At 33.9% G+C, this 17,483-nt stretch overlaps 1 protein-coding gene across 3 annotated transcripts in view; it reads right to left on the reverse strand.

Moving 5' to 3' along the window:
* The window catches only part of angel (protein), a 31,615-nt gene that overhangs the window by 620 nt on the left and 13,512 nt on the right, over window positions 1-17,483 (reverse strand). For all 3 annotated transcript variants that reach the window (XM_076618236.1, XM_076618235.1, XM_076618237.1), the window contains 2 exons: window positions 13,122-13,495; window positions 5,364-5,610 (listed from right to left, as the gene is read on the reverse strand). In XM_076618236.1, coding sequence (XP_076474351.1) covers window positions 5,364-5,610; window positions 13,122-13,495 — 621 coding nt within the window. The remainder of the gene's footprint in view (window positions 1-5,363; window positions 5,611-13,121; window positions 13,496-17,483) is intronic.

Genomic DNA, 17,483 nt, shown 5'->3' on the forward strand with positions numbered 1-17,483 from the left:
AGAAACAATACACGGTCATATTTCAGAACTCTTAATACGATATATATACATGGTGTAAAAAAATTATTTGTCACGGCTTTGGCAAGTAAGTCTGTATCTTTAGTTTCCATTGATGTAGATCCGTTAAGAGAAGTGACCGCAAAGTCGACCTTGATCTTAAATTTCAGGGTCAAATTCTCTTTAAGATCTTTCTTAGAAAATAAAAAAATAAAAAAATTACAAAATAAAGACAACAAACTACCTAAACCTTCTGACCAGCATTCTGTATAAAAACAAGAATACTAGAAAATTGAGAAGAAAGCACCTGTAAGATTTAATAACTCAAATGCAAATATAGTGCTCCATACCTATGGTACTTACGTACATATAAAAAATAGGATGCCAATTAAAGAAGCGTCTACTTAAACATTACCATCTCAATTTCATACCAACCTGGATGGATCAACCTAACCACAACCTAACTCCAATCTAGGATTTGTAGACCGTAGACGGTTTTCCATTATACATACCTTATCGATTGTCAATACATTTTATGTGTTAAAGAATAATTCTCAGCGGCTTCATCAATAGTAGAGTATGTAAGCTTTGTCTACTGTGAGACGTAAATATATTACATACGAATAAAATCAGTTATATATACATACAGATATTAAAATTAATAAAACTTTGATATTTTTTCCAAGAGAACGGTAGGGTTATGATCATGGTTCCTTCGAGGCTTTCAATTGGCTTGCAACGAGTATTATATGATGTAATAAAAAAATTTGACCTTAAAATTCGAGGTTAAGGTCAATTTTTTGACAAACCCCTACCAATCCGAAGGTATAGGAGCATCTGCCAAAGCCATGACAAACTGTTTTTGAACATCCTGTACATTGTACATATTGTAGGTAATTGTTCGGAAATTTATCTTCAACACCAATCCTGTTGAATTTTAAATTAAACTTTTTTGTAAAACTATTTGGGGTAAAATGATTTGTCCTTTGAACAATTTTTTCTTAAACATATAACGGGTGGTCAGCCTTAACACGTTGGGTGCGGCGTCAGATCCTAGGGACTGACATTGTACTGTTGTAGAAAGGACTAAAACGTCACGTTCATCCTTCTACTTCCATATTGTAATTCCATCATTACTTTCCTTAGTAATATATTTTCCATGTTTCAATTTTGCATATTTTTTTAACGAGCTTATTCGTCAATTCCGTGCTCCTATATCAATTATCGACACATAAATGTAGGAACTTTATGAAATACATCCTTGCATAAATGCAGTGCAATATCCAGTGAAGTATTTTCTTTGTCAGCAGATTTTGTAATATAGTATAAATAAGGAAGCTATATGTGTATCCGTATTCGCAGCACAGTTTGAATGCCTTTATGCCGTATATACAGCTTTTCTGTTTTAGATATTGCCTAAATACGATTCGCTCACGAAATGGGATCAATGACTCGCCAGTACACAACATTTCTTGTAGATCGTAATATCGTTTGAAATTTTCATTTAGAGCATCAACGAGATATTGAATCTTTGATAAACGATTGGATGTATCAACCGCTTCATTATTTTCAAAATGCAGCATCCTCAGGGAAATTTCGAACCGATCGAAATACTCGTTATTTTTCATGGGAATGTTTGGGCAAATAAAGGTCTTTAGATCGATATAATTTCACAGATGGAAATTTGATCAGCCCGATCTGTAAAATCAACACCATAACACGCTTTATTTAGTTTTTATTTGCTGGTATCCATTTATCCAAACGCTTAGAAGTCTTCGTCGATTGTGCAGCACAGATATTTGTTTGTGTGTTTATATTTTCCAAAATTTCGTCTGCAGCAAACAATTTATAAATATCCTCGATTTTAGTGCAATCCTGTACTTCCGCAGTATTTTCCCTTTCTTTTCTTTTTTTTTGTCATTATATGCACTTATGAAAGGAATGATATTCTTGGTTGCCAATTAGATTAAACCATTCCACATTTTGATCATCGGACCATTGCGTATCTAACAAGTCTCTTTCATTGCTTCATTTACTGAACGACGGTGACAATAAATTTGATTGACGTATTTCTATCATCACCTCTCGACATGGTAGTATTATGGACAACAAGTATTTTTTAAAATAATAAATCAACTAAAGAACTTTGTAAAACACCACCTTAAATAGAATTTGATAAAACTTAGTAAAAAACAGGATGAAACTTCTTGCTTCCAAATTATGTCTTTACTGTTATGAGGCTTGCCTACATCTGTTCATCTCTTAGACATCAACTTTTTAATGCTCGAAAAACAAAACAGTCGTGTTGAACGTGTTATCTTCTGTTTATGCATCATATTGACCAGCTCGCGCTCAGCTCTTTGCGCCGGCCAAACGGAAAGTATATCGATATTGATTCCGCACCCAACGTGTTAATTTCCAAGATATTCACAAAAAAAACTGTGGGTTTCACTAGAGTGTATTCTGCCTATAATCCATGCCTATAAGCCTATAAAGGATATAATCCGTGACAGCGTATGCGTTAGTATTGGTTGCCTCGCGGCGCAATGTGGTGGCTGGATAAAGTACACATAAGCCCAATCTATATAAACTACCTATAAACAAACGATAACAATTAGGTTTGAGTTAAGCGTTATTTTATCCGGCCACCATAAGGCGGCTGCCAACCAAAACCAACGCATACGCTGCTATGAACGCATAATTACAGAGAGAATTCACCTTAATGGTACAGTTATTTGCTAATACAGTAGACTCCGCTTTAGGCCTCCGCTTTAATCGGCCACATTTTTAGTAATATGAAAAACATTGATCAGAAGAAAAATTGTTGAGATAGATATTCCGTCATTATTCACTTTCTTTCAACTAAATTTACTTTTTGCCACTTTTTGCATTGTTTAAGTAGTCGTTCTTTTACTAATTTTATTTTCTATTCATATTAAATTTTTGAATACTGGATTCCGTACATCTGTGGCGTTATAAAAAAACTTATACATACAATGTATGTATTACATATGTATCATATTTTCATCCATGGTATGGTCCATTGGAAGCAATGCGTACAAGGAGGAAATTGTGTTTCTTTCCTTATTACGTCAGTCAGTCCTATCGAACATTTGGGCAGCGTCTTTCAAGTGATCTCAAAAGCATTTTAAATGTTACTTCTACGCTTCTGTTTTCTTACATTTATTGCTTTAACGTGAAGTACACTACAAATCGTGTTGTAAGCGTAAGCGAAATATATTGACTATTGCAATAAAATTAAAAGTATTGCAACGTTTGGATAATGATGGACATGCAAGTCTGACAGGTAGCGATTTGAATATCGGAAAGAGTACACTGAAGAACTGGCGGAGAAACCGGAAATTCCAAGACTTGTAAGATAATCGCCAAGTTCGAACGCCCGGGACGAGTGCCTGCCCTTCGTCACCTTTGGCTATCACGATGATGGTAACCCGCTGAGGGTAGCCACCCACATGTTATATTAGTATACCGCTATAATATTTTACCAAATGTCTTACTGGACAAATTGTAAAATTTGAATAAATAAATAAATAAAAAAAAAACCTTTGGCCATGAAAAAGCAGGCGTCAACACTTTAAAGGGCGCTATAAATTAAGCCCTGATCCGCGTGGCGTGCAGGCCAGCGGTCCCGTCGTCTTGCGATTACGATTGTCTAGGTTCTAGAAAGAGATAGCGAAAACACGTGAGAAAAACTCTGACCTTCTGCGTGGCTGTGATGCGGAGCGTACTCGTCATTCGTTGTACAGTCGTCATCACGGGCGAACGTAAAAGCAAAATCACGCGAGTTCGTCATATTCCGAGCTCGCAGAACGTGTTGTAGGCAGAACTACCAAACTACCGCTTGGGTGCATCTTACAGACTTTAGCGTAAAAATACAATCAGAAAGAATGCTGTCGAACATATGCTCAATGAAAAAAAGTAAAAATGAAATAGTTGATGATGCGTTATGGATATGACTCGTGCAGGAATAACAAAAAGTTATTAGTGGGCCAATTTTAGAAGAAAAAACAATCCAATTGCGCAAGAAATCTAGCGACGAAGAATTCTTGACGAGCGAAGGTTGTCTAACGATGGATAAAGCAACACGGTGTGCATTATTTAAGTGTTTGTGACGAAAAAATTAGCAGACCAAAACGCTGTAAATGAATTTTCAAAGAAATTTGTAGACATTATACAGAAGAAAAATCTTAGCCCTGTGCAAGTGTACAGTTCCGATGAAACAGGTTTAAAATTGCTGCTACATTCTTTTATAGGCAAGACAGTTAAGCCAAAGATATTAATATTTAAAGATATTAATGCGATTGAAACTGTCAATCAAGGCTATTTTTTTCCTTGATAATGCTCCCATGTATCCGAGAAATATTTTTTTTGATGACATTAAGGTGATGATTTTATAATAATAACTCGAAATAATAACTAACCAAGAAAGACAACTTACTGTCGCCCTTAAGAAAATTAATATTGCAAATGTTATTATATATTGGTATCTGCTTCTGAAGAAACCCCGGCATCGACGTTTTTAACATCATGGAAGAAATTATGACTTGATGCGAAAAAGTTCATCGAGGGAAACTAGTTGCGAAAGGAGCTATGTGCCAATGATCGAACAGATCACGATAATAATATTGCTTTGCTCAATGATTTCAATCTTTTGGCCGGATGCGAAAATTCAGAAATAGACGATGTCGCTAAATAGCTTATAAATGATAATATTTTAGGGAATGAAATGTTAATGGATGACGAAATTATTCAAGCAATTAGATGATGGGAGATGAAGAATTAAATAATTCAGCAGTTTTGAGTGTAGATAAGAATGAAGAAGTGAGTCACGCAAAAAGCAAGACTGCAATTGAAACTACAATGAGATATGTTGAGCAACGAGAGAATTAATATCTTATTTTAAAAGAAGTGGCGTGATATCGCATTAATAAACAAAATTAAATCAAAGAAAGAGAAAGAAATTACTGACTTTTGTGTAAAAACTAATATTTAGTAAACATTGTTTATATGTACATATGTATGTACTAGGTGTATGCAATAAACTTTATTCATATACTTATACGTTACTGAACAAATTCAGTAACTACTTAAAAATATTAATTGAAACATGTTATCGGATTAACTGGCCATTCGTTTATCCGACCAAGGAGGTCCTATCTACAGCGGCCGGTCAAGCGGGAGTCTACTGTATCTCGGCAACTAAGACTGATCGCCCACCATATGTATAGGGAAAAGTTGTTCAAAATGTTGATTAACATAATATATTTCAAAATGATCGAAATCGGAGAGAAGATAGTTTTCCTGCAGTTTCACCTCCATTAACTATTTATTAATTATTAACATACCATCACTTTGTCTGTTCCTTCTCCACGTAGTCTCTGTTTTAAGACATTAAAATGTTGACAATTATCAGTAATGCAAAGCCGGGGAGGGATAAGAGAATTCGATAGAGATCGGTAGTCAGTTCGTTCAAGATTTTTCCCCCTCCCTTGGTATTCAAATACTCCCTCTACAATAAATTTGTATACTCCAGAATGGGGTTGCAAGTTGAAATCACCTGCCAGTATGATTGGAAGATATTTGGCACCCGTCCTGTTCATAAAATAACAGATTAGATATATTATATATATGAGCGTAATTAATGTTTTTGTAATAAAACGTAGTCACAGAAAATAATATTTCAATTAAATTCTCGACGAAACTGTAGAAAAGCTACGTTCTTTCCGATTTCCATGATTTTTTAACATGTTATAGAAATCAATATTTTAAACAAGTTTTTCCTATATACGTAACTGTCGAGCGGCTATAGTTCCCGAGATATCTGCAAAAAATTATAGATACCACTACAGTGAATTCTACCAATAATTGTGCATTCCTAACAGTGTACGCGTTAATATTGCCAGTCGCCTGTACTTTGTTTATAGTATATAATGGGCGAGTATTTTACGAAATAGGAGAATTAATATCCAATCACGCAATGGCGGCCAGATTGAAAAGACCAACTAATATTTAATGATAACCAACGATTGATGATATTCATTTTTAGTTGAATTATAACAGATATTTCTTACAGTTTTGCATATGCAGTTGCGCACGGAACTTCACCCATGCTCGTCCCACCCTCGTTTATATACATAAACAGAAGATAAGTGTTATGTTTTGACTAGGTCATTCTATCCAGCCGATTGCAACTAATGCAGCCGCAGCTGTTGCCACGGGTGCACAACTATAGGCAAAATTTACTGTGTGGTATCGATAAATTTTTACGAATATATCGGAAACTATAGCCGACCGACAATTACATGTACAGGAAAAAGTTGTTCAAAATTTTAAGCTTTACAGCAGATTCAAAAATCATCGAAATCGAAGAGGCACCTATTTTTTCTACAGTTTCGCCAGTTTCTTCAAAAATGAAAAGACCGATACGCTGCGTTTCAGGGTACGATCATACAAACAAATCTCGACAATCACATACCAAAGCCTAGGGAAAACCGTCCGAAAATTAAATCGTGATTAGTTGTGAAAAATCAACATGGAAGACAAGAAAGTTCTCATTCTGCGCATGCGTGACATACTATAAATGACTAAAACAGAGACAGAGATTCCCAATCATCTGTCTCTGTCTTGTAAGAATTTGGGGGACTTTGTTGACCTTTCATGACATGATTTCACAACTAGATTCATGATTTTTCACAACTAGACGCAACTCAATTTTTTCAACCAGTGTCGAGACCTGTTTATACGATGATCGTGTTTCATGGTTACGATACGTATAGGTTATAGATCATAGGTATACCATTGTGTTCGACCACATAGCGCAACGTACAGATCATACACTGAAACCGAGACAGAGCAGTCTTTCATAACTGAAATTTCAAGGAATGTTGCCTTAGATTTTCTAAATTTTTAAATCCGCAACTTTCAAGAAGAAATTTGCAAAATAATAATTTTCAATATTAAAAAATTAATGTTTCGGTATAAGAGAATTGTATTGGGATATATTAAGCCTTCTAAGTAAAACTAAAAAGAACGCAACTCAATCCGACAAATAATTTCCGAAACAAAAATTGTCTAGTGCACCTCGATTTCATAAAAATGAGCAAAAATTCGAACGTTCATACTTTTCAACTAATTTAAAAAAATAATGATTGATCTCGCTACCTCTAATTTCATGTGGACTATCTACGTATTTCATTAAATAAAAATTTTCAACATCGACCAGGTGATCGATTTAGCGTGGAATGACGCATACCTATTAGTCGCAAGATATAATGATTGATAGTCCGCCGCTATTTAACCTTACCATACTATAATTTATGATTGAACCAAGATTTCAATAAGGATCTCAGCAGAGTGCTACGAATGAATGTCTGGAAAATTGATAGCCGACGACTCGAAGTCGCTGAGCTATGAGAGGCATCGATAATACAACTGTTTAAAATTTATGTTTAGAGATGCGTGAGATAGTTTAGAAGTTACAAATGACTAACAACCCAACGCGTTGCATTGTTAAAGGATAGAAACTACAGACATTGTTTAAAGGTCACGGGATGGAGAAGAAGTTTGCCTTAGAACCACTGTAAGATCGCGATCGTCCAAAATTTCCAATATTTAATATACCAGTACTATTTTCATCGTCTTGATGTTTAGAATCGTCCACATATGTACTTCTGTACGGTTAATTATCGATATTTCGGTTAATTATCGTACCGCTAAAGTGAATTCAAGGAAACACCCAACAGATCTCACAAAGGACATAACCTAACAAACAAACACTCACCACACTAAAGAAATAAATCAATCAAACTCGAAGATGGTATCCCACTGGGGGTAGCCATCCACATGTTATATTATTATACCAAGCTATAATATTTTACCAAATGTCCTACTGGACAAATTGTAAAATGTAAATAAATAAATAAATAAATAAAAAAGTGAATTCTGACTATAATTATGCGCCTGTAACAACGTCACGCTATTATAGTGTTTGAACTTACTTGGACTCGAAATGCGTCAGTTTTGATCCTGAATTTAAATTTAATTCTTACCATTTGTTCATAGGTTATACAGGTTTATGTTAGATGTCATTTTATCCGGTCGACGCGTACGCTATTGTAACATCAATCCACATCAGAGACCAGGTCACACACCGCGGGTAAGATGGTAGCCAAATGTCTACACATCCTTGGCGCGTATCCTCAATAATCTTAAGGATCCACCATGGATCTTGGCATCTTTTATAGTTAAGGTCCTTCAGACCAAACAAGTATCTTTTATTTTAAGTGCCCCTTTACATTTATCGTTTACTACGGGTTGACATTGGAAAGTTAGTTTTTCTCACGTTTGGTATCTTCCGTTAGCAACTTTCTCCCGAGGACGGCTAAAACCCTTCCTGGTCCACCAACCTTCTTATTATCCAATCGGAAGCGGTGTCTACTGCCCTCACTTTCCCAACCAAAATTGTCATCAACAAATCCGATGATCCCGTGTCCTTAGACACACCCATCCCTAGCTTTCCTCCGCCACAACATCGTCATTAAACTTACTTATTCTCTATCTTTAGAATAGTCAACATATCTCTACCGGTTTCTACCCTTAGACCAGTCGCGTACTTAACGCATCCGTGTAACTAGGTTTTATATCAAGTTGTTGGAGTGAATTGTGATTTGTGTGTTAATTCAGTGTGTATTCCATTGTGATTATTAAATTCATAATAAAGTTTGATAAAAGGAAAGTTAATAGTTGTGTTATGTCTCAACCTTCTTGTTTTATCATCCAACCCTCAAGTTTACATGACACTATCACAGACGCACAATTATAGGTAGAATTCACTTTAAGGGTATCAACAGTTTTTTGCGAATATCTCGGAAATTAAGGCCGAGCAATAATTACACGCATACAGGAAAGTTATTCAAAATCATGTCCCCGACAACATATTTAAAAGTCATTGACATCGGTGAGGCGGATGAGATATCGTTAACTACCACCCTCTACCGTTTCGCTTTTGCTGTCGAAGTGTGGAAATTTATTCCAAAATTATACTAATTAAGGGATAATTAAAATACCAGGAGATCGCTTTTCAACAAGGGCATGATCTTCCGTAATATGGATAAATGATTCATCTGATAGATTTAAGATAAAATTTACAAGATCTCTAGCTTTAGACATATACATATGCAGACACGCATATTTATCGCAGAAATGATGTACAATATACAGGATGTATAAAAAGTAATTCCAAACACTATAATAGCGTGCTTGTACATCTCTGTATCCCTCTGGTGAGAATTTGTAAAAAAAAGTCTATGCAAAATTGACCTTGAGCATAATTTTCAAGACCAAATTTTTTTTTATAGCAACGCCTTGTACTTATCACGAGGAACAAAAGTCTAAAACGATTTTGGGATAAGGTTAACAATTTCAACTAACTCAGCGCTCGGCCTTAGTTTTCGAGTTCTTTGTAAAAATACCCCACCACGTGGCCTTAATTTTCAAACTGGGTTGGGTACTAACCTACTAATACTACTAAATAGTATTAATTCAGTAGCCGTGAGGAGGTCAGGTAACATTATTTAATCATTTTAAAGAACAATTAAATAGATTCGTTGGAATTCTCAGTAAAGTGAAACAGTGAAATGCTGGTCGGGCGGATTAATACTACTACTTAACCCAATTTGGGTTTGTTGAGAAATGGTTTCGGTTAAACTTAGCTGTAGTAAGCAAATCGCGACATAAAAATGACGAAACTTTTGGGGCTTTTTTCTAGACTAAGGTTAACTCTAGATTCAGTACTAAAATAAAATTTAAAGGTACTTATAATTGTTTGCGACACATTTTTGTGATATATTGCTTACTTACATAACCTCTTTTAACATTGATATGTTTTTAACTTTATTAAGTTTAAAAAGAAACGGCGATACTGACAAATTACCCATTATTACCGAAACTTGAAACTCCTAAGACGGAATTTCTAAAGTACGTCCACCGTACGCAGCTGCTTAAAACCCGAATCACACGGGCGACATCACATCACCCATATGCACTAAGAGAAAAGGCAAACAAAGAGGCACTCATACCACACAAAAACTGCGTAAAATACCTAGGAGTAAACATAGACTACAAATTAAACTACAAGCAGCACACCGAAACTCAACTTGCTAAGGCCAATAAAGAATTCTGAAGAATAAAAAAACTATTCTACTCCAAACATCTCGACAGCAAAGTAAAAATACTATGCTACCAAGCACTAATCAGACCGATCATTACCTACGGCTGCCCAATCTGGTACAACATATCAGCCTCCCAGATGGAAAAAATCTGCATATTCGAAAGAAAATGCATCAGGGCTTGCTTGAGTACTTACAGATCCGAACACAGCGGATTCAAAAAATATGTAAAAAACAGAACAATATACGACCTAGCCAACATTCACCGCATCGACTGTCACATCCTAAAGCTAATAAGAAACCACTTCGCGCGAGCGGCAAAAATAAAAGAAAACAGCTTAATCTTCAGTTGCCTATTTCCTAACAACGCATATTACAAAAACACTCGGACAACAGGCCACATCCCCCAGAAGCTTTCCTATACCTAGACGAAAAAAACTACCTCCAAGACCAAAACAACACCCCAATAATTTATCACATAAAAAGAAAAATAGGGATCAAAACCATACTGTACATGGTGGAGATACAACATGGCCCTCCCCCGGAAAGACACCAAAGACAAACACAGAAAAAACACAAAAAAATACTGGTGGATACAGAACCCATAATAAAATAAGAGAGAACATTAAATCGACAGAACTCAATTCTGACACCGCATAACACAGGTGTAAAATGTAAATACTGTAAATATTTGTAAATAAACCTATTTGGCATCCCCCTCCCCCGCCCCCTCCCTTTCATCCCACCCCTCCCCAAAGTTACACAGCACCCAAAAAGCAAACCACCGAAGCATCCTGTTTTGCGACCAAGTTTTCAGGACAGAAAAAAATAAAAAAAAATACATAAAAAAGCTCCGCTCCCCAGCGGCTTAAACCCAAAAATTGTATTATACAACGAAAAATGTAAAGCGCCGACACATAATACAGCATGGCTACGTCGTACCGCCGCGTATCGGTACCTTTGCCTAACATACCATTACAAAAATTCACCGTTTATTGTGAATATGTACCCAAAACTGTATTCTTGGACTCAATAAACTTTAAATCTCCCATAAACATCACCCATATGGGGTAATCACATAACGACACCGCTGCGATGTACGCATCTGATACTTGTATTTATACACATACCACGCGGTGGTATGTACATAACATGCGACTGTATCGATAACATGGCCACGTTGCGTTCATCGTTGCGTGGCATCGTAACATGGTTACGTTGTGTTTAGCGCTCGCTCGACCATCTCGGAAGCAGTCTAAATACAAACTCGGTGAAATGCAATTGTGGCGGTCGAATTAATATCTATTAATTGTTATTAAATATCTTTATTTTAAAAATACATTTTCAGTTAATAAAAGTCAATAAAAACGTGTCCATTCTTGAAATTACTATCGACAAGATTTTAAACAAAATCTACTTGATTTTTACTTAATCTAAAAAGCTGTCTATATGTTGCATCATCCAGCAAATGGTTTCTGATTAATATATTACAATAATAACTTTTCTCGACAAAAGCACTTTTCTGTTATTTGCTTTTCTTTTCTTTTTTAATCGTCGAAAGTGCTAATAGTATTTCTTTTAATATCAGCACAAGTAAATTTACATTGCATTCATTAAGAAAACTGATTTGGGTTTCACTACGCACGACCTTTTCGTTTGACAGACAACAATATACATATTATACTAAACGCAGCGGGACTTTTTCCAAGTACAAGGCACTTGATGTGGTCGCTAAACCTTTGAATTTATAACCTCGGAATTTATGATTCTCATGAACGCTATTCAGACTGGCAAAAAGACTTTAAAAGAAAAAATATATGCATTTGTTTGTATTTACAGCAATGGGTATAAAACTGATTTCTCAAAAATATCTTTGCTGGAATATAAATCGTACCGCCCATTGTACAATGATCTGGAAATCTGGTAATTTGTGGTGAAAATCAAATTTCACAACTTTAATTTAAAAGCATTTCTTTTCTTTTTTTTTATGAATTTACAATCCTCTAAAGCTTCGAAATTCAGACACTTCTCCTCTGATGTGATTACGTGATTAAATATAAAGTTACGAAGACCAAATAATGAAATTTTAAATGAAACTAATTATTTTAATTACTTATTATGCAACGAAAATAGAACCAATATTATAGAATCAAAGTATAGGTTTTGCAATTCGATCATAAAAAGTTAATTGTTATTAAGTTCTATTAATGGTTATTAAGTTCTATAAAGGTTATTAAAATTGATTCTTTTCTTTTTTACATCTTTTTAAGGAATTTAACAATACTTCAACTCCACAAATTAACGAGAATACTAGTTTAAATAGAAACATATTTTTAAAATAATATTTAATAATAATTAATTGTTATTAAAAAATGTATACGTTTTTATTAATCTTCATTAATTTTTATCAAGTAAGAATATATTTTTTAAATAAGCATATTTAATAAACATGAACTTGTCCACCACAATTAGATTGCATTGAGTTTGCATCTAGACCACAATCCCATGATCATATGATCATTTATTTGATCGTGGTCTAGTCCTAGACTGCTTCCAAAGCAGTCGATCGTCAGACCCGTGCAACTAGCTTTTAGAAAGAATCGGGAAATTCAGGAAATTCATTTCAAGACTTGATAACATTGACTGGTTATAAATTTCAATAGACTTATCGGTTTTAGTCTTTTTTCTGTAAAGATAAAGGTATCTACAGTTAAAGTATTAGCGAAAGTATTTGAAAAAACGATGAGCTTGCTGAACAGCAACACTTAGTAATTTTCACTTCCGTAACATAATTTTCAAAGTTTTACAATGTAAATATCATAAAAAGTCAAATATTTATTCCGTATTATTTATTTACTTAATATTCTGATGTAATTTAAAATGTATTGCTTGCCCTTCCTTGAATAAAAACTTAAACAAATAAGATAAATTACTTACATTGTATTCTCCAGAAAAGCAATCCTCTCAATTTCTGCTAAAAGAAGTTGAGTTTGTCCCAATCTCACATCATGTCGTCTCGGATTGTAAAGTAGATGGGTTGTAGCAATCACCAATTGTATTTCAGGATTCTTTTTAACTGCTAGTTTTGCAATAATTCCAACATTATCTCTATTCAACAATTCAATACCAGATTGATAAAGCTCAACTTTTGCATAGTCTATTAAAATAAGCTGATCAGATCGATATAGGAATAGCAATCCATCTTTTTTATCGTTTGTTCGTTTTTTATATAAATAGTTATAACCTAACTCCTGGAGCGGAACCAAAAATTCTTCCAAATGTTCTTCTTGCATTTCTTGAAGGCAAATCACCTGAAATCACCAACCACATAATTTAAAAAAATCTCTTTAGATACTCTTCTATAAATGATAACTTTAACAAAAAATAGAACTTTGAAATAGAAATAATTATAATAAAATTGAAAGGAAATCACAATAAGTTCTTAAGTAACATTTAATCACAAACACCATCAATATTTTATGTTACAAATCTATTTTCTACTATTATATTTCAAACTTATTTAATACTATTCACCATCTAATATCGTTTCTCGGTTAAATAAGCACATTAGATAAAAACAGTTTAGTTTATTATTTTTGACGTAAGTATGCCAAAATATATTCCTAGAATACCAACGTATAATGATACCAAAATTCTAATCAGATTGGTAACAATCTCATTGAATTATATGTATTATGCTTAGGTCAGCAAGCTCTAAAACATAGCAACGAATTTTATGTTACAGATTTCAGTAAAGATAGATTCATAAAATGAAGTTTTTTCTACAAATCTACAAATACACACATGAAGATATAGAGTAGAATATTATACAGGGTGTATTAAAATTATTTGTTATTATACTATTGGAAAGTGATTCTACACCTTCGTATTGACGGAGATCTGTTAAAACAATGATCGAAAAATCGGCTTTCACCTTGAAATCTTCAACTTAATTTTCGTTTCATCTTATCTTTATTGAAATGTATAACACAAAATTCGTCGTAACATAAATAAGAAGTGGAAGCCGCTAAATAAATAAAAATAAATGTGCATGTATTATTTGAAACTCTGCTAATAGGATAGTAGGATAAATATTAGGGAATAAACACGATTTGCAAATAAAAAATGCAGATTCTTCTAGAATTTATACTGCATTCATATCCCGCAATCAAAAACTCGAAAGTAATAGTCCGTAAGGCAATGAACACTTTGTCGTATGATTTCAGAAAACTTAATTTATCAATTTTATTGTTAGATTGGTGCTTAAGATTGGTAAAACAGAAATCCGCCTGTTGGTGACCGAGACAAGAACCAACGAAAGCCATTTTACTTGTCAAATACTGTCATATAGTATCATTTATATAGTAGTAAAGCTGATTCTCCGTTTACTTATTATATGCTTAGATAGGATATACTTCAACACGATACCTCAAATCTAATTGTCTTGTAACTTATAACGGATTTGTTCGCGGATCACTTCGAGACAGTCTATACAAATTCTAAAAATGATGCTACTTCCAATCGCGTCTGTATTAGTATTCTAGGCACAGCTAATTCTCTATTAGCATTAGCGATATATATAGTGAACGTCCGAACATCAACAAGAATATAGGTGAAGATGAGATCCCTGATTATCAATATTTTATATGAATTATGAGTTCATTTTGTTTAGGGTTTATTTCAACTTCCGGCTGCTCTCCCAGTCAATGGAAAACAAGCACCAGTATAAAAATGCGGCGAGAATAAGAATACTAATATTACTAATTACAGATCGATATCTCTATTAAATGTCATGGGTAAGATATTCGAGAACATTGCGACAAAAAAAGAACTTGTACTCGTCGTCGACGTTATTTCAAACGATCAGCACAGCTTCGTATCTGATTGCTTCACATAGGGGGACTGCCGTGTCGAAACGTAGTCTGTTTTAGTGGCTGTGTCCTGCTTACGTGAGTCCTTGCGTCGTTGCACTTTATACATTTATGTACACATTATATTCCCCTTTCTATCTCGCTATTTAAACAATCCCAAACTTGCTCCTCATTTCGGTCCCTAGTTTCCCCTAAAATTACATATAATTCTCCATTTCGAATGATAAAAGCCACATTCAATTCGATGCATTTCACTTCGGTTGCTTTTGAAACAATGGTAACTGCGATAAGTATTCGGAATCGTAAGTAAACACAATAAAATAGCAAGAATCTTTTCTTTTCGGCATAAATTTATTTTTGATCATAAGCGACGGAAAGTATACTCAATTTAACGTTAACATTCAACGGATATAAATTATGAAACCAAGCTATGAACGATATTCACTCAGCAAAGAGACTCAGCAAAGAAAAAATTGCAATAGTGCTGAATCTGGAGAACGAGGTGGCCCATGAGGAGCAGGAGTGTTTGTATTTGTCAATTTGTAAATTATTGAAAATCAATCAAAATCTTGTAATTAATAAGAGTGAAAACGTATTGCGAACGATTGTAACTTCGAGTATTCAAAATCTCAACGACAATTCTGTCAATATCCAATTAGAATTAGAATAAACATTTGTTATGAAGAATACCTGTCTAATAATATAATAGGATTAAGCGAACATTTATTTTCACCAACTTTAATCCTCTCCCGTGCCAGTACTCCTGCGCGTAGCAGGTTAGCCGAAACGTGGAGTTTAATTGCCAATCGCATTAAACAACAGACAACACTACAATTTAATCTGAATTCAAAAATTAACGGCAGCACAACCAAAGGAGCCAAACAAAACGTAACAGGGTAAATATTTTGGAGTATTCTATTCACGATAACACGAACATTTTATCCAAAAATTGGTGTAAAAGTCCCATTCTCGATAAAACCTTCGAAATTATTGCATGTGGTCTTTCGCGAGTCCAAATCTTAACATTTGTTAATTGAGGATGTTACATAATTATAACTTAAATAGCATCCAATAGCAAAAGTTTCGTCGAGTGACAGAGCTATTTAGAGTGCTCGAGTGCAGTGAATTTTATAAAATTGTAAATTTCCTCTCGTATTCGCTGCACTGTTATATAATTGATTCGACGATCTGTTCTATGTAAGCTCGTTAGTAAATATGCGTGAGCAAGGAGTGATAATTAACCTACTTTTCTTTAGGAATACGGAGCCGGTTTGATCTTCGATATGGATTTAAATGTCGCAATACTAATTTTTCATCACAAAATTGTTAATTTAGTCGCTGAAAATCGCATTGTCACAGTACCTTTCCTGCACTGTATTCTGATATATCTGTAATTTTCAGCTACTTCATCAGTAGCACGTTATTTTTCTTATTAAAAAAAGTAAATGTAAATATAATGTAATACAAATGTAAATATAATATAATAAATGTAAATATCGCAACTAATTTGGAACGAGTCAAGTCATGAAGACTTAGAGCCTCGTTCAAAAGGTTCTGCGATGTCAACTCAGAATCAGATCTTCTTTTACACATCTAATAAAATCTCCTTGTAAAGGAGAATAGCTATAACCGATTCTAGAAACTGCGATTTTATCACTCATCATTGAATTGTTAATAATAGAAATTAATTTAAAAAAAATTGACGTAGGTACTTATTGAAGGATTGACGCTACGAGATAGAAAACCCATAAAATTACATCACAAAAGATATATTATAAAAAGTTCAAATGAAGAAATGATAAACATTAGACACGAAGGAACGGATGTAGTGCAAGATCATAAAATATCAATATCTATTTCATGCTATTATATGAAATACAAAGCTAAAAATGCTATTGAATGGTTTAAAAACAATGAGAATGATCACAGTTTTGAAACACACAACGACGAAAATGACATAACAGTAATCCAAAAAAAAAGAAAATAGGTATATCAAAAAGAAAAAAATAAAGAAGAATTGGTTTCCAAAAATATAAATGCATGCTATGTATCAAATACGATACTTCGAAACACAATCTGAATCAAATATGACTAATAACATGATAATGTCCCAAACGCAAAAAAACACTAATATTTATAAAATCTTTAAGTGAACTTCATTTATATTTCTTCATTTATATATCTATATCTATATCTATATATTATTCATTTCTATTATAGATCAGAGAAAAGTGGGGTAAAACCGGGTGTCTAATACACTTTCATAGTAGAAAAGATCTAAAGAAGATCTAAAGTAAGGAAGATTAAGTGCTCCTTACACAACTAGAAAATTATTCTTCTTAAAAAATATGATACTTATTGTTAGATCAAAGGGAAATATGATTTTGTAGTATCCAGGTGAACCTGTCTGTGTGACGTCCTCATAGAT

Source organism: Bombus vancouverensis, chromosome 4 (assembly GCF_051014615.1).
Source record: "Bombus vancouverensis nearcticus chromosome 4, iyBomVanc1_principal, whole genome shotgun sequence".
Taxonomy (NCBI): Eukaryota; Metazoa; Arthropoda; class Insecta; order Hymenoptera; family Apidae; genus Bombus; species Bombus vancouverensis.